Genomic DNA, 24,161 nt, shown 5'->3' with positions numbered 1-24,161 from the left:
AAACTCAGAGTGAAGGTCATCATGCCCTTGCTTATAGGATTTTCTGCAACGAGTGTGTTCGTTGTCCCTGCTAGCTGGCCTTTACTTTTATCACTTTTCACTCATCAGCTCATTCAGTTGTGTCCCATGTCCCTTCATCTCTTAGACACATTTCCCCAGAGGCGTGAATATATTCAATACTGTAGCCCTTCTCTCAGTTGTGTATATTTTTCGAAACTTAGTGCTTCGTCGCTTTTTTCTTCTTTGATTTTTTCTTTGACGCGAGTGACAGGTGCATTAACAACAAATCGGGGCTTTAAGCCAGTGTTACATCACCCCATGGAAGATGGATGAAAAGTTTAACCACCCAGCATTGTGTTTTAGTAGCCCTTTTTGATGTAATATGATGTGATTTTAATTTACCCCCATGACCTTGCAGTCTTTACGAAGTGAATTGAACAAAATATGATGGAGCATGTTCCAATTAAAAAAAATAAAATCTAAAAAATTCCAAATCAAGTGTTACATTTAGTGTGTTGTATTAGTCAACTAAATAAATTGTGTGGCTTTTGATTTAAGTTGATTGGTGGTTAAGTTGAAGTCACAGTAGTTTAAACTTATTTATCAACCCCAACAAGGACTACTTATTGTGAGCAAGGCTGATGTTTTCTTCCTTAGAACTTCAGACTAAAATTCGCCTAAAACAAAAATCCTCCTATTTGGTGCCTGTAACATATGTTAAAACACCAGTAAGAATTATTTGCAGCTAGTATTTTACCTAGTCTAATATACTGTACATATGTTTTTCTCTTGCTGTACTAGATGGGTGATAAGAACTCGAGCCACTCAAGTAGCAACACACTGTCAAGCAATGCCTCCAGCAACAGCGATGATAAACACTTTGGCTCAGGAGATTTGATGGACCCGGAGATGTTGGGTCTCACTTACATCAAAGGGGCTTCAACGGACAGTGGCATTGACACCAACCCCTGCATGATCCCTGGGGCTCGGGTGTTGCTGCAGAGCAGGGCGGGGGAGCAGGGACACCCATGGGTGTCAGAGCAGCATGAAGACAGGGCATCTGAGGAGGACCGTGGCAAATCATACCTGCAACAGGGTTACGCTTCTGCTTTGATGGCTAGTAATGTGACGGAGGGAAGCATCGGAGACCTGAGCGAGATCTCTTCACATTCGAGGTATCACACGTCACCTAAAGTACAGTTGTGATTATTTTTAATTGCACTGGTTTTTTTTGTTTTTAAGATCATGTGAATTGTTTGATTGAGTTCGCATGGTGGACAAATTAAAGCAAGGGCAATGTTACGAAGTAATTCACTTAGCATCTCACCATATCTAGGTAATTACTGAAGTGACACGATTTTGAGCCTCACTTAGGGTAAGGATTCCTGTTCCACGGACATTTTAAGAGCAAACATAAATGCATACTTTTCAAGAGCATTTTACTTGTTCTCACACCAACCTCTTTGTATGTGACTTTTAGGTTTTCACTCGCTTGCTAAAGTTAAATAGAACCATAAAGAGTGCTCCTGCCACTCTTTAAAATGAGCTGAAAGTCTTGTCATTCAAATTGATGCATTCAGCTTGTTGGAATTCTCACACAAAAAAAAAAGGCTGTCATCAACATCAAAGAGTTCTGCAAATACACATTGCAAATCACTAACAATGAGTGACAAAAAATTTGCATCAATACAGGTCACGAGAGTGCATCGTTTGATGAACATGAATGAGAATCACATGCAAGACACGATATACCTAACCAGATCTAAAAGTCGACAGAATGGCTGTGGCAGAGTTACGTGAAGCAAGATATCATCAAAATTTCAAATGTTGACCGATAGTTTCAATGGTGTTGTGTTAAGGAACTGTGAATAATATGTCGGAAAAGTTGAGCATGTGATAGAGGGCCAACACTATAAAGCTGCACAATGTTATCATAGATATTAAATAACACCTTGGTCATCTATAAATAACTTGAAATAAATGTTTGGAGACAACCACAGTATATCCCAATGGACATCTAAGTTCCATACACAAGTGAAGGGAAGCACAATCCGACTGTAGTTGCTCAGCCTAGTGGGGAACGTTTTCATTCCCACTCAACCTCTGAGCAAGTACAGTTACACATTTTTCATAATGGAAGGTGACATTCCATTCCTTGCCAATGTTGAGAACTTAAGTGGCTGTTATAAACATATAAAATATGTTATACCCTGTTCCAAAGAAAACCATGATCTGTGTCCTCACGTGGCATAACAAATTCATCATCATGTAATAGTCATAATATAATTTGGATGATGCAACATGTTATCTCTCTGGCAAAGTCTATATTGTTGAGCCAAACCATAACACATCTTTTGTTGCTCACGTTATGTGCACGGGTTGGACAAACTTGGCCAGTTTGAAGTTATCTGTCAAGTCATTTAACACTCAGGAGATTTTATTGCTTTAGCCTATAAGGATTAATCTGAGGAAGCCCAATAACGGGGGGAAAACAAACCCTTCGATCCCCCCCCCCCGAACCATTACATAATTCCATTGTGCTTTATTTCTAGTGTGTCATGTTATTGATTGAACACTGAGATAAAACACACCAACCGATTCCTCGTTATATGGTACGCCACACATGTACTGCATCAGCACCAAGACACCATGCCCCCTCTTCTCCATTCTGTTAATCACAAACACATGCACATGATGATATAGGGTAACATGGGTCCCCCTTCTCATGGGCTCACCACCTGTGGGAGGGGCCATAGGGGTCGGTTGCAGTGCGAGCTGGGTGGTGGCCGAAGGCGGGGACCTTGGCGATCCGATCCCCGGCTACAGAAGCTGGCTATCACCTCTCTGGCAGGGAAGGAGCCCGAACTGGTGTGTGAGCTCGGAACTCGACCTCACACACCAGTTCGAGTTCCGACGAGATATAATCGGACTCGCCTCCACACACAGCTTGGGCTCCGGTACCAGTCCTCTTGAGAGGGGTTGGACTCTCTTCCACTCTGGAGTTGCCCACGGTGAGAGGTGCGGGTATACTTATTGCCCCCTGGCTCGGCGCCAGTATGTGGAATCCGCTGGGGATTCCATCGTTCAGGTAGGGGACTTCAATGCTCACGTTGGCAATGACAATGAGACCTGGAAGGGCGTGATTGGGAGGAACGCCCCCCCCAATCAGAACCTGAGCGGTGTTCTCTTATTTGACTCCTGTGCTCATCACGGATTGTCCATAACGAACACCGTGTTCAAGCATAAGGGTGTCCACATGTGCACTTGGCACCAGGACTACCTAGGTTGCAGTTCGATGATCTACTTTGTGGTCGTGTCATCGGACTTGCGGCCGCATGTCTTGGACACTCGGGTGAAGAGAGGGGCGGAGCTGTCAACTGACCACCACCTGGTGGTGAGTTGGCTATGATGGTGGGGGAAGATGCCGGTCCGACGTGGCGGGCCCAAACATATTGTGAGGGTCTGCTGGGAACGTATTGCAGAATCCCCTGTCAGAAGGAGTTTGAACTCCCACCTCCGACAGAACTTTGCTCACGTTCCGGGCGAGGCGGGGGACATCGAGTCCGAGTGGACCATGTTCTGCGCCTCCATTGCTGAGGCGGCCAACCAACTGGAGCTGTGGCCGTAAGGTGGTCGGTGTCTGTCGTGGCGGCAGTCCCCGAACCCGTTGGTGGACACCAACGGTGAGGGATGCCGTCAAGCTGAAGGAGTCCTATTGGGCCTTTTTGGCCTGTGGGACTTCTGAGACAGCTGATTGGTACTGGCTGGCCAACTGGAATGCAGCTTTGGTGGTTGCTGAAGCAAAAACCCGGGTATGGGAGGAGTTCAGTGAGCCAGATGAGGTGACTGGGGCATCCGATTCGGATGCCTCCCGGACGCCTTCCCGGTGAGGTGTTCCGGGCACGTCCCACCAGGAGGAGACCCCGGGGACGACCCAGGACACGCTGGAGAGACTACGTCTTTTGGCTGGCCTGGGACCGCCTCGGGATCCCCCCGGAAGAGCTGAAGTGGTTGGGGAGAGGGAAGTCTGGGCGTCCCTGCTAAAGCTACTGCCCCCGCGACCCGACCTCGGATAAGCGGTCAAAAATGGATGGATGGATATTTACTGGCTACAACTCCACTTTTCACCCTGCCCTGTACCCTACTCATGATGACACTCAGTCTGACTTATCCAGCTGTGTTGAGGATTGTTGGTGGAGCTGTTGTCAGGCTGGAGCAACATGGGGGAGGGCTTCATCACATTCCTGTCCAAGTGCCCCTCACCAGACTGCTGCCCATCTGGGAAAAGAGGAGGGGTGTGAAGAAGACTAGTCTAGCACCTACTGGTCACATTCGCTATGGAATAGAATTGAAGTCTTAAAATATGTTTTTTTATGTTATGCACTGCATTATTATGTTTCCATAATTTCCTCAAATTAATTGTGTGTGGGGGAACTATTACAACTCTTCGATCCAGAGTATAATTCAACATGCACCATGAGCACCCAATGCTTTCCTTTTTTAATTTTTAATTTTTATTTTTTTCATTTCTTCATGAAATTTCTTTTGACCATTTGAACCAACAGTGCAGAAGCAGCAGGGCACATTTAGCAGGGGTGTGGCCCAGATGGTCATGAATATGCAAATAGAAACTACCACCAGCTAATGCCAACTTTAAGTGTTAAATTGACCAGAAAACTACAACACAAGATTTAGATTGAACCTCTAGATTTACACTGAACACAAATATAAACACAACACTTTTGTTTTTGCTCCCATTTTTTGTGAGCTGCACTCCAAGATCTAAAACCTTTTCTACATACACAAAAGGCCATTTCCCTCAAATATTGTTCACAAATCTGTCTAAATCTGTGTTAGTGAGCATTTCTCCTTTGTCGAGATAATCCATCCCACCTCACAGGTGTGGCATATCAAGATGCTGAGTAGACAGCATAATTATTGCACAGGTGTGCCAGAGGCTGGCCACAATAAAAGGCCAGTCTGAAATACGCAGTTTTATCACACAGCACAATGCCACAGATGTTGCAAGTTCTGAGGGAGCGTTCAGTTGGCATGCTGACTGCAGGAATGTCCACCAGAGCTGTTGCCCATGAATTGAATGTTCATTTCTCTACCATAAGCCGTCTCCAAAGGCTATTCAGACAATTTGGCCTTTCATCCAACCGGCCTCACAACCACAGACCACGTGTAGCCACATCAGCCTAGGACTTCCACATCCAGCATGTTCACCTCCAAGATCATCTGAGACCAGCCACCCGAACAGGTGCTGCAATGATGGGTTTGCATAACCAAAGAATTTCTACACAAACTGTCAAAACTGTCTCAGGGAAGCTCATCTGCATGCTCGTCATCCTCATCGGGGTCTCGACCTGACTGCAGTTCGTCGTCGTAACCGACTTGAGTGGGCGAATGCTCACATTCGATGGCGTCTGGCACGTTGGAGAGATGTTCTCTTCACGGATGAATCCCGGCTTTCACTGTTCAGGGCAGATGGCAGACAGCGTGTGTGGCGTCGTGTGAGTGAACAGTTTGCTGATGTCACGTTGTGGATCGAGTGGCCCATGGTGGCAGCGGGGTTATTGTATGGGCAGGCGTATGTTATGGCCAACGAACACAGGTGCATTTTATTGCTGGCAGTTTGAATGCACAGAGATACCGTGACGAGATCCTGAGGCCCATTGTTGTGCCATTCATCCCCGAACATCATTTCATTTTGCAGCATGATAATGCACAACCCCATGTTGCAAGGATCTGTACACAATTCCTGGAAGCTGAAAACATCCCAGTTCTTGCATGGCCAGCATACTCCCCAGACATGTAACCCATTGAACATGTTTGGGATTGTCTGGATCGGCGTATCCAACAGCGTGTTCCAGTTCATGCCAATATCCAGCAACTTCGCACAGCCATTGAAGAGGAGTGGACCAATATTCCACAGGTCACAATCAACAACTTGATCAACTCTATGCGAAGGAGATGTGTTGCACTGCGTGAGGCAAATGGTCGTCACACCAGATACTGACTGGTTTTCTGACTCCCCAGACCCCCACAATAATGCAAAACTGCACATTTTAGAGTGGCCTTTTAGTTTGGCCAGCCTAAGGCACACCTGTGCAACAATCATGCTGTCTAATCAGCATCTTGATATGCCACACCTGTGAGGTGGGATGGATTATCTTGACAAAGGAGAAATGCTCACTAACACAGATTTAGACAGATTTGTGAACAATATTTGAGGGAAATGGCCTTTTGTGTATGTAGAAAAAACGTTTTAGATCTTTGACTCCAGCTCACGAAAAATGGGAGCAAAAACACAAGTGTTGCGTTTATATTTTTGTTCAGTGTAGATTCTAAATCTTAATCATAGTCCAATGGTCATATTTCCAAGAAAGTTTGTTTTGCACATTTTATCTCACCATTAGAGGAAAGACTGCTGGTTGCTAATTAAGCTTAAACTTTCAGAACATATCTGTCACCATATTGATTAACGGGAGAGCACAGATTTCACCTCACAACATCCGAGATTTATGACTGAAACTGCTTATACTTTTATATTACCTCGTCGTTTTGTGGCCTGTGACAAATGTATTTGTCACCAATGCACCATTACGCAACAATCAATCACAAATAAGAAAATAGCACATGAAAGTAACAGATGCGTTATTTCATTATACTGTCATTATACAAAAAGTACACTTACCTAATGTTTTGAGCACCACATGTCATGTCACAGATGGTGATACTACAGTATACACTTAATTATTGAACACAATGTAGTAAATACAGTATATGGCAAGACCATAGGAAGACATGCTTTTGGATGATCCTCATATATATTGTCTTTTAGCTGATTTTTGCTTAAGTGGAAGTATCATTTTGTCACCTCATGTTTGTTTATACATTCATAGTTTTTTGTCTGCTTGTAATCTCTTCATGCGTGGTCAACCTTTGAGTTGCATTATTTTTTCTTTTGTTTTGCTTTTTGGTCAGTGGCTCACATCACTCTGGTAGTCCGTTGGCGCGTGGTGCCAGATATCGTATGTCCGCCGACTCCTCCAAGGTGTACACCATCCCTCAGACCAGCAGCTTAGGTGCAGATCCGGAGCCTGAGCCCGGGCCAGAACCCGATTCTGGCCTGGATCCCACCTCTGAGGCTTGTGGACAGACACGTACACAGCCAGATGGCAATCTCCCAGTGAAGACGACTGATAATGATGATGATGATGATGCACACAGCACTGAGGAACCTCCCAACATTTCAGAGTGTGGGTGAGTGTGTGTTTGTGAAAAAGATGGAGAAAGAAATTAGATTTTGCATGAGAATAATTGGTTACAGTTGACTTTTAGGACTAATGACCTATTCTAATACAAGCACCCCCTCCATCCTGTGACCGCTCAGTCTGCATAAACTCAGCCTGATTGAGGCAGACAGCTACAGAATAAATACGCTCAATGAAGCCACGGACATAATACACTTGGCACATGTCACTTGTGGTTATTGAACGTTCCTCAGAAGGCGGATCCCTGTGGACTGCCAGCCTAAGCCTGTAGCAGATCTCTTGTGGATGCAAAGGAGCGATCCACAAACTGTTACGGGATGGCAACTACAGAATAGTCATGGAGAATGCAAAGGGAGATTGATGCATGCTGTCACTCAACCTGGTTGAGACTCGCAAAGGCCCTTTGATGATGAAATGGTTGACTGTGAATAACAGCGCTTTTGATGCCATTGATAGATCCTTCTAAAGATTAAGACTTGCTTGGGCAAAACTTTGCTCCATCTTTTAAATAATTTGATTTAGTCTGCAAAATGTTGTTCTTAAGGGCTCTGTGATTGATCACGTGCTGAAGTCATCTTCTGCAGACTTATGAAAAAGCCCTGTAATTCAGTTATCCCTCCCCATTGGATTGTTTATTTATTTTACCTTACATAATAAGCCTGTCTCATGATGAATGGTGTAATATTTTTTCACAGATATTGTTCTAACATAATGAAGTTTCTCTTGACCTGCTCTAACACTATTCAGGATGTGTAATGGTGGTCCTAACTCAACCTTTTTTCTCTTCCACTTACTCCTTCTTGTTACAGAGGAGGTGAGAGCTTGTTAGCACTCCTTCTCAAAATGCTGTCTGAGCGTGCAAGGTACACAATCAGTGGAAATCAACCCTGTGGCCCAAGCTTTGAACCATTGTGACCCTCCCCCATACACACACTCCCCTCCCGTTTCCCAGACTCCCACATCACTCCCTCAAGATGGTGGCTTGCTATAAGTGGAGGTTAATGACTTGTGCATCAGTGGCTATGACATTTCAACTGGTTCTCTGAAGAATAACGTTACAGTGCACTGCTCACCCAAACGTCCTCGTATCAACCATCCAGCCAGTACACTGTGAGGTTCCAGCTGGATAATTATAATAAAGTTAGACAAGCTTAATTCCTGCAAACAAATATCTTGTTTTAATACTATTAGTTTTTGTACTATTTTTATCAGCTCAAGTGGAGTGTTAGGTGGTTTTACATCCACACTATGCTCTATTATTATTATTCACAAAATAACCAGTAATAGCAGAGGTTTTACTTAAGCACTTAACAACTAGCTATAACTGAATGTATTTGTCCTTAACATAGCAAAGTTGTGTCCAAAGCAATTAGCCACACATTTGTGCTAGTGACAGATTGTTCACAGTAAAGAACCAGGACTAAAGATTAAAAAGACTATTCTAGTACAAAGTATAGCCCAGATGAATTGCATAATCTTATAAAGAGAGGTGTGGTGTGAATAATCTCCCACTGTGCAACTCCTAATTCATGTGTACATGATGTATAAGCGTTGCAGCCAGGCCAGAGTGTTGTAATTTCCCATTGGCCATCTCACACTCTGCCAACAACAGTGCCAAGAGTACTACCGACACTGTGTCATCCTCCCTGGCTGCTCACTTAAAGCTGACTTCACCGCATAGGTCACTCATATCCGAGTGCTCGCTCTAAAAAGCATTTGAATGTTCTCAACCGCCCACAAACCAAAATATACCAACTCTTTTGGGTCCAGCAGCTCTTATGTCTTCCTCTAGTGTTGTCTGAGCACTCCTCCAGAGTCCAATATTTTTGCACCTCTTTCTGGATGTCATTCATCTACAAATCCTTTTTTCCTCCCCTTCCTCCCTCTCACGGTGCTTGGCTGTGTTCTTCACACTTTCCAGCTCTGCTCCTTCACACACTGTTGACACCTGATGTTGGCATGCGAAATGATATCCACCCGAGTTGCCTTGTGTGATACTAACATAAATTCTTCAGTACCCGAACCCAGGCTGCCTGGCCCCAAGCCTCCCCTACAGAACTTTGTTTGCGTGACCCTGCTGATGAGCTCCGCTATTTTGTGCCCTCTGTCTTGTCTTTAGGCAGCTGTATGCGCAGGAGGCCGCCTGCCGCCTGCAGGCGGCCGAGCGGGATGGAAAATCATTACAGAGACTTTCAAAGGAGGAATACCTGAAAATGATGCTGCCCGACAGTCCACCAGGAGAAGGCAGGGGTCAAAAGGTGAGGCCACCAACTAGCCTTACTGTATCTAGCATGGCATGTGTGCAAATGAAACCTGTTAAACTTTAACATGAGACAACACAGCATTGTAAACATCGAGCACAGATATGAGCACACACCCTCTAGCCTAGTTTCCTGGATTAAAAGCTTGAACCAGAGCAGATAACCTCTAACCACAAAGACAGAAAAAGCAGGGCAAACATCTGCAGCTACAACTCCTCTCTCCCAACACCAGAACCTTTATCTCGCTCGCTATTGACTGGTAAATTAAATTTATAACAGAGCCTGTGTCTGCTTTATTGGGATGTCACGGATTAAAGGCGAAGAATGGAATGATGTTTGCTGTTGCTGGGTTCTACAGACTCTATTAATTGCATCATCTCTCCCCCTCCTGCTGTCCTCCATCTATCTTCCTGGAAGGGACCCTAGAGATGCACAAATAGGTTATTTTTGGATGGCGCTCAATTCTTGTACAAAATCCTCTTCCCCTCGTGAGAGGAGGAAGACACATAGCCGTGTCCTTGCACAAAGCATCGTGGCGCACTGATTAGTTTGTCATATTTTTTAGCACTAGCTTTACACTGTAAAGCAGATCTTTTCCATTGTAAAATGAACACAGACGTGTCTGGTCTGCTCTTTGTCATTTCCCTTCATTTTTGCTCTATGTCTCAGAAGAGCACAATAACAAACCCCAAAAAAGCGCTGCTAGTTTAACTTTTAAGCCTTTGTTTGCACACATCCTTCGTCTGATAACATGCGCATGTGGAAAAGCAATCTGGGAGGGAGATGCATGCAAGAGGGCACTGAGCCAGATGCCCAAACTATATAAACCGTGTAATCCTAATGCATACATACTGCTCTTTTGTTTGGGGGGGAATGTTTTCAATCATCAGCTGGCATGTAAAGGAGTCACGTTATGGTAATGTCAATGTTGGAAAAATCATTGGATAATTTCTAATTTAATACACTGTGACGTGATTGAGCCTCTATGTAATCAAGGAGAGTATACAGTAAAGGTTAGCGCATGTGTCACTTCCGGCAGCCACTCGATGCCGTTCTTTGTGTGGGTAAGCAGGTGCTGAAAGATTTTCTTTGGCAGCCACAATGTCCGCTGGGACGTCCCTTCCACAGACAGGCTGCCTATTGTGCGGTTGACGTAAAGGAAAGGCGGTTTGCAGCTTATTCTACCGCACGGCTTCTCTTGTGGGAAAGAAACTGGCAACTGAATAGGTGGTTGTCCAACACATCCTCCCAAGTGGCACGTCAAAGGCTTCCATGTACCGCTTATTGGCTTTGTCCATTGAGGAAAAAGTCAGATAAATCAGGAAAAAAAAATAGATGGATGTGTTCGTGCACCTGATATGAGCATGGCCATTTAGGCAGTGACAATAACCATTGGCACCTGGAAACAGATTAAACGTTATCAAAAATATATTTTCTTTAAAATGTCGACGTCAGGACCACAAATCCCATTCTGATCGAAGCCATAAAGGCAGTAAAAAGCTGGTTTATGCAACGCTCTATTGCACATGTTTTTATTGACTCCATTTATTTGTGCTCTAATCTGAGCTACTTTTGGTCCATGCGAGGGACGGTTCTGAATCCTAGTTAAAGTTGTTTTGATGAGTGAGAACTTTACAGGGTTTAATCTTGTCGATTTGGACGGGAGAAGTTGCAATAACAGACAACCTTGTTAAGTAAAAGTCTCTGAGTGCTTGTAAGGAGGCAGTGTGTGTACACTCCTTTGAATTCCAGTATATCTTCACTCTAAAGATGTACTTGTTTGTTAACTTCTCACTGCGGGGTTCGTGGCAGCGCTGTCTTTGAAATAGAGATGGCTGGGTGTTGGCTCGCATCGAAGCCAGTCAGTGATGGTTACAGTTGGGAGGCTAAAGGCCGACATTTACCCATCTGGCTGACAGCCCTGCATATCATCTGTGGCTACTTTTGATGCCTCTCCAGCAATATTTATGTAAGATAAACAGGCCAATGACGGATTGGGTTGCTCAGTGTGGTTTTGCATGTTTCAAGAGGAGATCCCTGTCAAAATTCTGGCCACGGCCTTGAAACTCTGTGTGTATCCATTGTGAAATACTGCTCCACAAACCGACATCCCCCTCAGGAGGAAAATGCTTTTCCAACTCTCATGCCGTGGTTGTTCTTAACCTTGTATGGTGATTGCTGCACTGGCCTTTGTGAGACCATTCTCAGTCTATTGTGGAGAGCACACACACACACACACACACACACACACAAAGCAGTGTGCACAGTATATGCCACCAAAAGTAAGTATACACTAGGCTCAGCAAAAATGTGTTTGAGTAGACTCCACTACTGATAGTAACTTGGTAAAAACCTACGCCAGAAGCATTTAACAGAGCTGCAACACTTGCAATGTACAGGCAAGTATTTTGTGATGGAAATTAAACTGTTCTATTCTGTTGTATTATATTGTAGATTTAAGCAGAGTGGAACCTCTGATTTGTTTTTGTTTGATCTGAAATAATGTGAAGTGAATTAATCCAAACTGTCATAAAATATAAAACTATCATAAAATGCTTAACTGTAAAAGCAATGTCTTCAGTTGAATTTTGACACGAGTGTAAAAACTAGTTAACCACTGTTAAGTGTAAACTGTAGAAACAATAAAATGTTACTTTTATACTACGTGTGCCGACGAGACGCGTCCCTTCACATTAACACTTAGCACAGCTGACTTTTTGGTGTGCATTGTGTTCCTCTTTTACGATGAATGTTGACTTTAGCAATATTCTGTTGAGCAGCCAAGATATTTGTACCGCTTTCCTGCTGCAAGTATTCCTGTTGATTACTGATGTTATCACCTCTGTTATCGCCTTAACCTCCCGCTGTGCTGATTAAAGCACATACAAAGTGTTTTGGTCTTCTCGGTGACACCCTTTTGATAAGTTGTTCTTTTTGTTTTTTATTTTGTTCCACCCAGCTATCTGTGACGGGAAGTCTGTCACCGCGTCATTCCCTGTACCGGACATTATCGGACGAGAGTGTATGTAGCAACCGCAAAGGCTCATCCTACGCCAGCTCCCACAGCTCAATGCTGGACCAAGCCATGCCTAATGACATCTTATTCAGCACAACACCACCTTACCACTGCACACTGCCTCCTCGCATGAGCCACAACCAACCGCAGTCCAACCTGAGGAGTAAGTACAAGCTTGGTACAGAAGACACAGACTGAGTAAATATAAAGTGACACAATATTTACTACAATTGTGTGGTTTTATGCAAACAAGTCATCATATTGAATTACCTCTTCTCAAAAGCGAGGCTCTCTTTCAGATGAGAGTCAGCATATAGGTACTTGTTTGAAGAGCTACTTGTATCAAACTATTTCACTGGCCCCGCCAGCAGAACACTTGAACAAAACTCCTTGGCATCGCCACCTAATTGGAAGTCTGTGTTAGGTGGCATGATGCCTACAAGAGGCTCGCCACGCCGCCTGCAGCCAACCGACACCTGTCACCGCTGGCTCATCTTGCCACAGCGGTCTCTGAATATATAATAGTAAAGAGGTGGGATGTTTCCTGCTTGCACCACTGCAGGTCTTTGAGCTCAGCTCCGACGTGACTTGAACATGCCCATGTTTCCATCCTAGGGTGACAGTGTGTGTCAGACGCGATGCTTCATTCACTCATCAGTCACTGTCTGCTTCCCCTCTCTGTCCCTCATGTCTCATTTCCACATTATTCCTCAGCCGTCACAGGCTTCAGCTGCTAAACAGAAAACAGCTTTTGGGGGGGGGGGGGGGGGGGTGCTTGGCTCCTTAGCCTCGTCTAGCTGTCATCCTGATGGATTCCTGATTGTTTTGAAGGGTGGTTGAGAACAGAGGCTGTCACTTATTTTCCAGTCTAAAACAGCTTAATTTAGTAAACAGTGAATCCCTCAACCTGCTGGCTAAATAAAACGGAAGCATCAGCTTCGGCTCTCTCACGGTCTCTCTGTGCTTCCCAATGGTGGCCTTTTGATTGTATTGGATATTTCTTAGCGTTGAGGCTAGTGTGAAGACAGTTGCGGGGAAGGGCAATATGGAGTGAAACATGAGGATATTCACTTTGACAAGTAATTTATTGCCTTTCAGTCAGCGTTTTGCTATTGTTATGCAGAGAAGTTGGTTTAATGTCACCCCACGCAATTGTGCACAGGCTTTCTCTCTAAAGTTAGTTTGCAGTTTGAGGCATTCAGCTTCCATATTGACTTAAATGCCAGATTTTAAATGAGCTGTTTAACTAAGCGTACTTTAAAGCTTGGTGTTGTTGATATACATCCTAATGAAGTGAGATTCCTACTCCCACTCCACCTGATGTGCACTCCCTTCCTGACCCTTCACATATGACCTGTTGCAAATTGATGGGCAACTCCAAGATGAGCACCAGGCCTAGACACTGATCTGGGCACCCGCCTGTCTCTGCAGATGAGTTTTGGTTCTCTGACGGCTTCTTGGCAGACAGGTCCAAGTTCAGCGACCCTGGCCTCGTGCCCCTCCCAGACACTGCCACAGGCCTGGACTGGTCTCACCTGGTTGACGCAGCAAGAGCCTTTGAAGGTAACCTGCCTTCCTCAAGCTGCTAGCGCCCCGTAGACCCCATCTGCCTTTTGTCTTCGCTGCTTAGCTTATGTGTTTGTCTGTCTGCAGTCTGCAAGAACTTTCTCTCTTGCATGTGTGGGTTTAGAATAGTGTTTGTTTCTTCCTGTCTCTCCCTGGAGACAACCTTTGGGAATCGTTTGCTTTTTACCCTCTTCTCTAAGCTTCATTATGATTTCTGTCAAGCGATTACGCTTGGAAATGAAGCCTATTTTTTACACTGTAAGCCAAACACATAACTACTCAGTAAGTAATCAGCCTTCAGGTGGACTTTGGCCTCTTTACACAGTGTGGTCGTTTCATGGAAATTGGTTGTGTAGCTTTTTCTCTGCCAAGAATAGTGCTTGTATGGTGGTAGACACCTCTCTCCCAGATTCATGGCATATACAATGCGTTAAGCAGCGCGCCATTTGCAAACTTGTTCTGATACTAATATAATAATAAAATTCTCTTCCACTCCTATCCTCTAGGGGTTTTAATGTGCATTGCAAACTAGTTGTCATCCACAATTACAGATACATTACATAGATTCCTGGATGCTCCTCTCCCCCAGATACAAATTATAATTTAATATGTTCTTCCTTGTTCAACTCCTCATCAAAGTTAAGTGAAATAATGTTTTTGCATAATAATGTTAACATACGAAAAGGAGCATGGCCTACAAAAATACCTCGACCAATCCTTTTTTCCCCCCAGTTTATAACCAACTGTTGTCTTCTCAAGATGTGCACAGTGACTGGTCCCGATCAAATCAGAAAGCGCTTTGATGGCATTTAAGAAGTGATGACACGTGTCATAATTTCCTCATGGTCAGCATCATGCTCTTTTTATTTCGTTCAAGTTAAAGTACTTTCTTTTACCAGCCTGCTTGCTAAGTATTTCCCATTTGTCACAGAAACGCCAGCATGCCAGAACTCCCTCTGACCCCAGAGTCCACTGAGCGTGCAATGTAGCATGTGACTACTCATTTGTCATAATTAATAGTAACTCCGGATTCAGATTTCTCTCTGATACATTTTCTGCTGCATTGCCCCACAGCAATGCATTTAAGTGGAATAGAAACAGTGACGATTATTCGGGGTCTGACAGGCAGCCCAACTGGACAAGAACGGCAGCGTGTACGGATGGAGGCTTGTTGTTGGAGCAGATTGTGGCTCGAGGCTTTTGTTGTGTCGTGTACATGTATGCTTAACTAGCACAGCTTGGAGCAATGCATTTACCGCAACTACTCACTTGGACCCTCAAAAACACGCGCAGAGGTGATGCACAAGCGGTTTACTACATTTTAGCAACACAAATATTTCAATAATATTTCAATCGCCGCACTTTTCAACTTTGTTTCATCTGTTTGTCCATTCAAGCTGGACGATACGTTCCCCAAAACACACAAAAAAATGCTTTTCTGTGTCTTTAATCAATCAAATAGATTCGTTGAATTTGAAGAAAATATTCATTCATATGTAAATGAAGGCTTGGTGTCCTTTTCCTGGTTCGTCTGAGCATCCACCTCCAGACTCAATTAGCTTTTTGTCTCTGACTGGATTAGTGCAACATTAAAGGAAGGGTTTTTCTTAATCTTACCTATGAATATGCAGATTCCCCTATCTTCTGTCTCACACCATGGGCGCAGGACAGAGAGGATGCTTTTACTCAAGAAAAGAGCATTATGCCTCAAAAACTGAGCAGTCCAGAGCGTAACTTGCTAAATATGGCTTTTCCGGTGGGATTTGAGGAAGCTTAACGGCCTGATACGGGAAAATAAGCATGCTTGATTCCTCTCAGCCCATTAAGAACCAAACAGCTGCCAGAGGAAAACTCTGAGGGGGTGGACTCAATGCTCTGTTTACCACCTTGTTCCATATTGTCTGCCTCCTAATCGCTCTGCGGGAGAGTGAGAGGCTCTATGATGGTTTTTCCCCCACATCCTTCAAACAAAAACATACTTGGCTTGAATGAGTCGCGCTCTATTCTAACCGGAATATGTGCATTGTTTTTTTTATTTTTTAATAGATGCACATTCTGACCTAAAATGTTACCTGTTGTGCCTGTAGACCAGCGTGTGGCATCTTTCTGCACCATGACGGACATGCAGCGGGCCGAAGCACTGGAGCTATCAAGAGAACTGACCAGGCGTGTTGTGGAAGCGGAAGGGGCGGCACTGGAGGCAGAGTACGTACCGACGTGAGCGTAAAAGCCCAAGCAGCCACTTTGTGAATGACTTGATCTGCTCTCATTTACAACCAACACTGCTCTCAATTGGCTGTACTTAAGTGAGGACAGGGGAAGCTCGATTTACGAACTTAGTTGGTTCTTTAACGTTCTTTATAAATTGAAAAGTTAGTAAATTGAACATAATTTTCTTAAAAGAAATAATGTTAATATGAATAATTGCCTCCAGCCTTGACAAAATTGCCTATTTTAGTAAAGGTTTGTGCACTTTGAACACAATAAATCTCCACAGTACTGTATATCAAACCTTTGAACACAATAAAGCTATACAGGACTGCATATAAACAATGACAAGGGGTGATCACTCATAAATCTTTTTATTACCCAAGTTAATAACAACAACAGAAACAAGCAGAACTGTTCTCCTGATCCAAATGCAGCTGATAGTGTCACGAGTCCCTCTGGTGCACTCATATCCAGTTGGAAATCACAAAACCCCTTAATTTTAAGTTGTTATAATTGTGAAGAATAAAAAAAATTAAATCCACTTTACATTGACTTCTTGGCTTGCATCATATTCTTCTCTTAACAACAAGTCGGCATGTAAGTGCCTCGCCTACAGGCAAATGAGCCCGGAAATGCTGTCACTCGCTAGATGTTTATGGGTTGAGCCAAATGAGCAACAGGTTTTCGACTTGGTCTAGAGGTTTCTCTCAGTCCTTTCGGAGATACTTCACTCCCTCGGTCATGTCAGCAGCAACAAAATTATTTTATTTTTTTTCCACAATAGTGACAATTATGGAGTTGTTTCTTCCATATTGTAGTGCATCTGCTAGCAAGCATTGCAATACATGCCCCATTGATATACTCCTCAAAAATAGTCTTTTTTTTTAAGTCCACAGTGAGTCCCTCCCTCACGCCACGCTTGTCCATTGCTTTTCTTGGACCCAGATTGAGTTAGCAAAATGTGAAAATAAAGGCGAACGACATCAAAAAGGCACATGACGCACTAAGCAAAGTAGTGACCGGCTGGGAGCGGTCCGCTTCCCCACGATGGGTGCACCACACAGCTCAAAATGGCTGCACCGCCCGGCACAAACTCGGTGAATGAAATGTTCTCGCACTGCAACAAGGTTCGGCCATCGGGCAACATTTTTGTTCAATCTGTGGTTCATAAATGGAATCGTTTGAGTATTGAGGTCTTCAAAAATCGGGGTTCCGCTGTCTATATAATGTATTCCAGTATACTGGTTGTTGTCACTACACAAGAGCTATTCAATGTAATCCATGCATAGTTTTCACATAAAATGCCGCTGCCTAACCTTGCTCCTTTTGTTTGTAGTCACATCTGCACATATGCATGGAATAATATAATATTGTTCACAAAATATTGGTTCCTGTGCTGCCCTGTTGATAGAATGGCTGCTGTTCATTTTATTATATAACCCATTCGTTTTTTCTGCTGCTGACTATTGTTGTTGCTGTTTGCATTCATTGCATTTGCAGTATTCCTCCTCTTTTGCGGTGATACATTCCATAAGGCAACATGAAAACTGAAAATCCCAACTCTAAAAATGTGCTTTTCAGTAGTTTAAGCCCAAAATTAGGGTTTACAGCTATTCAGAAGAATACAATTGAGTCAAATTGGATGTCACAATATAATGGGGAATCCACAAATAAAAATAAGTGCATTCCAATAAGAAATTGGTGAGGGATTACTGTATATTAGGGATGAAACAATATTCACGATACCGCAATATTGTGAAATTAAAAGTGATTCAATATCGTGGTGGTCTTGCGTCAGTATAACATAATGAGCCGTTGTGTTTAAAATGTAGTTTTGGGCTGGCTATATGCAGCCACACCGCTTAGCCAGGCTGCTGGAGCCAGACTACATCGCTCCACTTCCTCATTAAGAGTATAAACGCACCCGATTTGACACGTAACCCACGTGACCATGTGGGTACATCACAAAAAAATACACTGATTGGCTGACTGGCCCACGTGACCAAAAGGCTGCGTTGGGAGGGATGAAGAAACAACTCGGTGTCGCGAGTTTCTCCCAAGGCTTCAGTGTAGCCACTATGCCGATCTGAACATTGCCTCGCAATCGAGAGGCGCCATGTTGTTCACGCCAACCTCCGTCCCAGCAAACGCTGACCCACGGGCCGGCATCGGCTGCTAGTGGACCTCCAGTTCGCATCCCTGGCGGTTGCGGACCGCCACCGGAAAGCCCCACTATCCGGCCCTCCGCCACCGCTCCCCCTCGAAGAAATGATCCGCCGAATTATTTAAGCATATTGTAACAGCAGCGCTCTTTGCTGGTATACTAGTGAGTGTCTATCTCAAGTCGAAAGTCTTGGGTGAATGAAAGAACATCACACGGAGAGAGAATAACGATTCTGACTCCCCATTACAACATATCCCTCCTCCTATAAATTACAGTAGTCCCAAAAATGAAATAGGTCCATTCCGTCCTAGTAGAGATATCAATGCAAAAATAAATCTGACATACTTCCCTCTCTTCAAATGAAATGTCCACATTTCAAATGAAAACATTACAGAGGCTGCTCAGAAAAATAAATAATCCTACAATATCACTAAACGGATGATTCTGATGCCTTTAAGAGTGCTCCTGCGTTTATGACTTCAATTGAATTTTTGGACTCAAGCAAACTACTGAAACCTCTTGAGGACTCGGCAAAAGTCAAGAAGAAGAAGAGCGAGAAAAAGGTTTTTCGGTTCTCCTCCTTTCGCCTCTTTGCCCCACCTGTACCATGAACCTTCCTGCAATATCGTGAGCTTTCCCTTGTTATCGCAATAATTATCGTATCCTGAGATTAATACCGTGATAAAACCGAACCGTGAGCTATAGATTGCTTTACATCTCCCACTGTATATATGCAGTATATTGTACCGAGAGTTTGCCATTCACATCTGCCTATATAGTATTTATTACTCATGTAAAGTTGCCTTCTACACTCATTCTTCTGTCTCATTTGCTTGGTTTTGAAATTTTGGGATTTCTTGATAATGTTATTCTTGTATGCTGCTGCCGTCTACTGTAATTCAAGAATTTCCCCATTGCATGACAAATAAACTTTTTTTCAATTCTATTCTCGCTCTGCAGCTCCCCATCTACACTCACTGGAAAAGTGAACCAGCTAGAGGTGATCCTAAGGCAGCTTCAGCATGATCTCCGAAAGGTAACTTCACTCACATCAAAATGTTTCTCTTTAGCTTTTAACCGTCGTTTGCGCCCGATGTCCATGCCAGCCCAGCTCAGAATAGACTCAGGAGTGGCCTGTGAGATCCTGCGGAATAGCAGCTTGTCCCTTTTATTCAGTAGCCTGCTTTTCTTGCCACTTTGTATCAGGCCTTCATGTTTCCCCACTATAATCACTCGCTTAGAAAGATGGGAGGAAGTACACTTTTATCAAGCTAAAAAGGCTGCTTTGCTATGTTAAATTCTCTTTTATGATGAAAACCATTTGTAACGTCGGCACTTTCATCCACCTCTTCAAAAAAAATGGTTAGCACGTCTGCGTCACGGTTCTGAAACTAGAGATTGAATCTCAGCTCTGGCCATTCTTCCCGTTCTTGCTTAGCTACTCAGCCTTCCTCCCACGTGGATGTTAGGTTAATTGAATCAGAATCAGAATCAGAATCATCTTTATTTGCCAAGTATGTCCAAAACACACAAGGAATTTGTCTCCGGTAGTTGGAGCCGCTCTAGTACAACAGACAGTCAATTTACAGAACACTTTGGGGACATAAAGACATTGACAAAAAACAATTGTGCAAAAAGATGCAGAGTCCTCTAGCACTTAGAGCAGTTCGAACGACTAATATTGCAATAGTCCGGTGCAATGACCATTGTGCAAAGGGCGCTGAGACTTCAAGAAGTGTATGCGGTATAAAGTGACGAGTAGTGCGATAATCTGGGACAATGTTGGTTGTGCAAATGTTACAGATACTCCTCAATCAGTGTGCAAATGGAGCAGATGCTACTCTGGCATGAGTGGCCAGTATATGCAAATAGTGCAGCAGTGGCGAGACAACTACAGTGAGTGCACGAGTAATACGTAATTGGCCCCACAGAAAGACTAAAGACTAAATTGTCCACAGTGTGAATGAGATCCTGAAAGGTTGTTTGTCTTCAGGTGCATATAAAAAAAATTAGCTAAGGAGACTTGTTTTCATTAGCATTGGTTTGCCTCTGTGCGAATTCTTGTCTATCATTTTGAGCAATCAACGTAGTATTATTTTGATAAGTTGGTGTTCTTCCTAGGATGTTTCCTCAAAACCTTTTGGTGAAAATCCCCACATGAGCGTAATACAAACGTCTTCAAAATAAATGGCCAATTTATGATCGTCGCCATTTTTTTAAGTGCTCTTCTTAACTGTGTGTTTAGGAGAAGGAGGACAAAGCGATGCTGCAGGAGGAGGTACAGCACCTGAGGCAGGACAACATGCGGCTGCAGGAGGAGAGCCAGACAGCATCTGCTCAGCTCAGGAAGTTCACCGAGTGGTTCTTTCACAGCATCGACAAGAAGCCCTGAGCTGGAGGTGGACGAGGTGGACGTCGCACACTCGACTCCTACTGAAGGCTCCCAGGCTCGTCGACAACACTCGTGAATTGTCCTGGGAAGATTATAGAAAGAGCTCAAGTATGGAGAGACATCATATGTGAGCAGCCCTCCTCATATACAGTGCAGAGCTGTCTGTGTGTGAGATTAACAGTATCTCCATCACGCCAGCTGAGACTCCTCCTGGGAAATCCCCTCATCTCCGGTTGCGGGGAGGAATTCTTCCACGAGATCCTCTTACAATAGTGGAATGTCAAGCTCATTTACTGTAGTCAACTTGTAACCTACCTACGTACTGTACATCGCGTCAGTCTACTGTACCTGCAGCTGTACTCCGCTCCACACGCTGTCACAGCTGGCTCAGAAAGAGGATTTCATGAAATGGTACACGCTCATCAGGAAATCCACTCCTGGGTGAAAAGTACAGCGGAATAATGAATGTACCTCAACTTGAGATTTTTTGGTTCCCTAAGTGACTAAAAAAAGGGTTTTACATTTGCGCCTTTTTCTTTCTTTTCATTTCAACTCAACTCCACTTTTTGTTCCTTCAGTGTTGTGATGAAGTGTCACATTTCGGCAGCAGTTTTGATGTTCAAAGGTGCTTTTCCCTACACACGATTGTCGGTAGTCTCCATTCACTGTCACACTGTCCTAGCAATAACAAGTTGTAGTTATGAAACTGTGTTAGGAATAAAACTTTGAAGAAGTTAGCACAAACATGAAGCAGTTGTATTCTAAAGCAGGAGATTGTGCCTAAAACTCTTGGGTGTAAATCGGATTGTTTCTCTTGGCTTTTCTAAACACATGCCTTGTCTGTGGCTCACTGATAGAAACGTGCGTGCATGCGTGCGTGTGTCTGACTGTGCCCGTGTGTGTGAGACTGTGTAGTTTATCGCAGAAAAATGTGTTCTTATGCAGTGGTTTTCAAGAGCATAAGACAAAGCGCCAGTGAACCACAAATACAATGCCAAATGTGTTTATTTCTGTACATATTGGCCACAGAAGTGTCTTGTATTTAACACTGTTATTTAAGCTTATTTAACCTAAAGTTGTTTATTTTATTAAGGTTAATTGATTTTCTTTTTCTGCACTAAGGAGATATAAAGCTCTCTGTATGTTGTAAAGTGTGTAGCTAGGCAGGGCAAAAAAAAAAAAAAAAAAAAAAAAATAGAAACATATATTTAAATATATAAATGATGACGTTAGAGATTCCAACATTTGGATGCTGCTAGATTACAGTTTGATGGTTTGTATGCATTTAAACATGTCGCTCTGTCTCATAGTCGGTCGGGGAGGAGGAGACACTGGTTGTTGCTTTCGTGTTTTGGTCTATTTTTTTTAATAAATGTAGATGGAAATATTTGTTTTTAGAGTTTCTTTTATTCATTTAATTCCATAAAATTTGGAGAGAGGAAGAACCCATTACACTTTGATGAGGATCTGGATAAAAGTCCACAGTCCATCCCCCAGATTCATAAAGACCAACTGTCTGTTCCTCATCTGCCAGGGACCAGAATGTAGGCTGCAAACTAACAAACAAAATAGACTTTTAATGGCCCAAAGATAAATTCGCTTATTACCTTTAATTGAGCCATTTGACTGCGATAGCTGGCAACAAAACCAAGGTGTACCACACCCACCTCTCGCCCAAAGTAAGCTGGGAGAGGATCCAGTTCGCCCAGGACGGATGTACGTTAATTGTAGCATTGCTAAAAAGATGAGCAAAGGCGGCCTAAGAGTGGTAATGACATGAACCTCACAAGGTCACCGAGACTGCTCAGAGAACTGGAGGCACAAAACTGAAAGGGAATCAGACAAATTGTTGTGTTGGGTCAACAAGATGAATGGGTAGAAAAAAAGGAATTAAAAAAGAAGTGCTGTTTGTTCGTTCTGTGTTTAAGTTGTTTATCAAGTAGCCACTGTTTCTTGATGATGTCCATGTGGAAAACAATCAAAATGCCTTCTGTGCTGTTCTTTGCCTCTTTTCATGAAAATAAAATGTGCTCTTCTGCTAAAACTGCTCTTATGGAAACATCCACGCGAAACTCTTCAGGGGTTACAATTGCTTTAGGGCTTTCCGAAGCTTGAAAAAATGTATTTGCAGTGAAAATGTACTGTCGTATTGTGGCCAACCCAGCTGCCAGGCATTGTTAATAACACCTGACGTTGAGATCTTAACTGTTGCATTAAGAAAGATGTGTAGCAGTAAGACACAACATGTCTTGAATGAAGGTAGTAATGCATTTGTTTATGTGGAAAACAAGTTTTAATGAGTCTTCTGTGTTCATATTAGGACATACAAAATAGATGAACATGAAATTGTAATGTGTTTATGAGATGCGAGTGGCTTTAAATAAATGGCAGATGTTGCGTTCACTGCAGGGAAAGCGAGGACCTGCTGCATAATTAATCACAAGCCCCTCGGAGTGTTCACAGAAAAACAGTCCAATTTGCCTGCCACTTCCTTCCAGGAGCCTCCAGGCCGGTACAGCCGGAGTGTGTGGCCTAGTATGTCAGGATGTTCTCAGGCAGCTGGTGCATTATGGTTAAAGCTAGAGCAAGTCGTCTTGTCCTGTCTTTTATCGGTCTGTCTGATGCTCATGTGTGATGGAGTTGGACGCACTCTCATAATACATCCATTGCAAACCGAGTGAGCTCATGACGTGAGGACGAGGCTTCAAAAATGAACAGACCTGCAGAGGTCATGTTACCAGACCGCCTGCGCTGACTCCCTCGGGAACCTCGTGATCGCTATCTGACCTCAGTCCAGCAAGAGATGGCAGCATGGCCGTGTTCGTGCATGTGGAGGCGCTCTGGTTCTGAGCAGTGAGATTAAGTAGATAATCTCCATGCGTATGCACGCTGCCAGGACAGCAGATGGGGGGCCGCTCCGGCCCAAGGTGCAAGTGTTGCCAGTGTTGTTTCAGATGGGGGAGATTTGCAGGCGGGCGCTGCGAAGGCAATGATCGGGAGTTCAAACGGCAGCCAAAGACAGGTGCCAAATGAAGCGAGATTCTGAGAAAGCTGGATTCCAATTCATATGCGGAGACAGGCAGTGGCAGAGTGGGACTCATGTTGACAAGAAGAAAAGTTGAATCCAATTGGCTAAAACCTTCTCTAACTAGACCTTACAGTCAAGGAAATGTTTGAATGTGTGAGCGGTTTATGGAGCAAACCTCAGCACTTCTCCATATCCGCACATACACTCACACACACGCTAGAAGCTCACCCCGAAAAAACAGCA

General features: G+C 43.7%; 1 protein-coding gene across 7 annotated transcripts in view; it reads left to right on the top strand.

Moving 5' to 3' along the window:
• The window catches only part of LOC133409534 (signal-induced proliferation-associated 1-like protein 2), a 104,385-nt gene extending 82,110 nt beyond the window's left edge, over positions 1-22,275 (top strand). For 2 of the 7 annotated variants that reach the window (XM_061689663.1, XM_061689661.1), the window contains exons 15-23: positions 802-1,175; positions 6,991-7,269; positions 8,090-8,143; positions 9,400-9,538; positions 12,501-12,720; positions 13,989-14,120; positions 16,211-16,340; positions 19,459-19,534; positions 20,744-22,275. In XM_061689663.1, the coding sequence (XP_061545647.1) occupies positions 802-1,175; positions 6,991-7,269; positions 8,090-8,143; positions 9,400-9,538; positions 12,501-12,720; positions 13,989-14,120; positions 16,211-16,340; positions 19,459-19,534; positions 20,744-20,890 (1,551 nt within the window). In that variant the 3' untranslated portion in view covers positions 20,891-22,275. The remainder of the gene's footprint in view (positions 1-801; positions 1,176-6,990; positions 7,270-8,089; positions 8,144-9,399; positions 9,539-12,500; positions 12,721-13,988; positions 14,121-16,210; positions 16,341-19,458; positions 19,535-20,743) is intronic. The other 5 variants (XM_061689664.1, XM_061689667.1, XM_061689665.1 and 2 more) reach the window with 5 other exon arrangements.
• Positions 22,276-24,161: the final 1,886 nt, after the last annotated feature.

This window comes from Phycodurus eques, chromosome 11 (genome assembly GCF_024500275.1).
Source record: "Phycodurus eques isolate BA_2022a chromosome 11, UOR_Pequ_1.1, whole genome shotgun sequence".
Lineage (NCBI taxonomy): Eukaryota > Metazoa > Chordata > Actinopteri > Syngnathiformes > Syngnathidae > Phycodurus > Phycodurus eques.
Note: the sequence above shows the minus strand (reverse complement) of the source record. Positions and strands in the feature narration are given on the sequence as shown.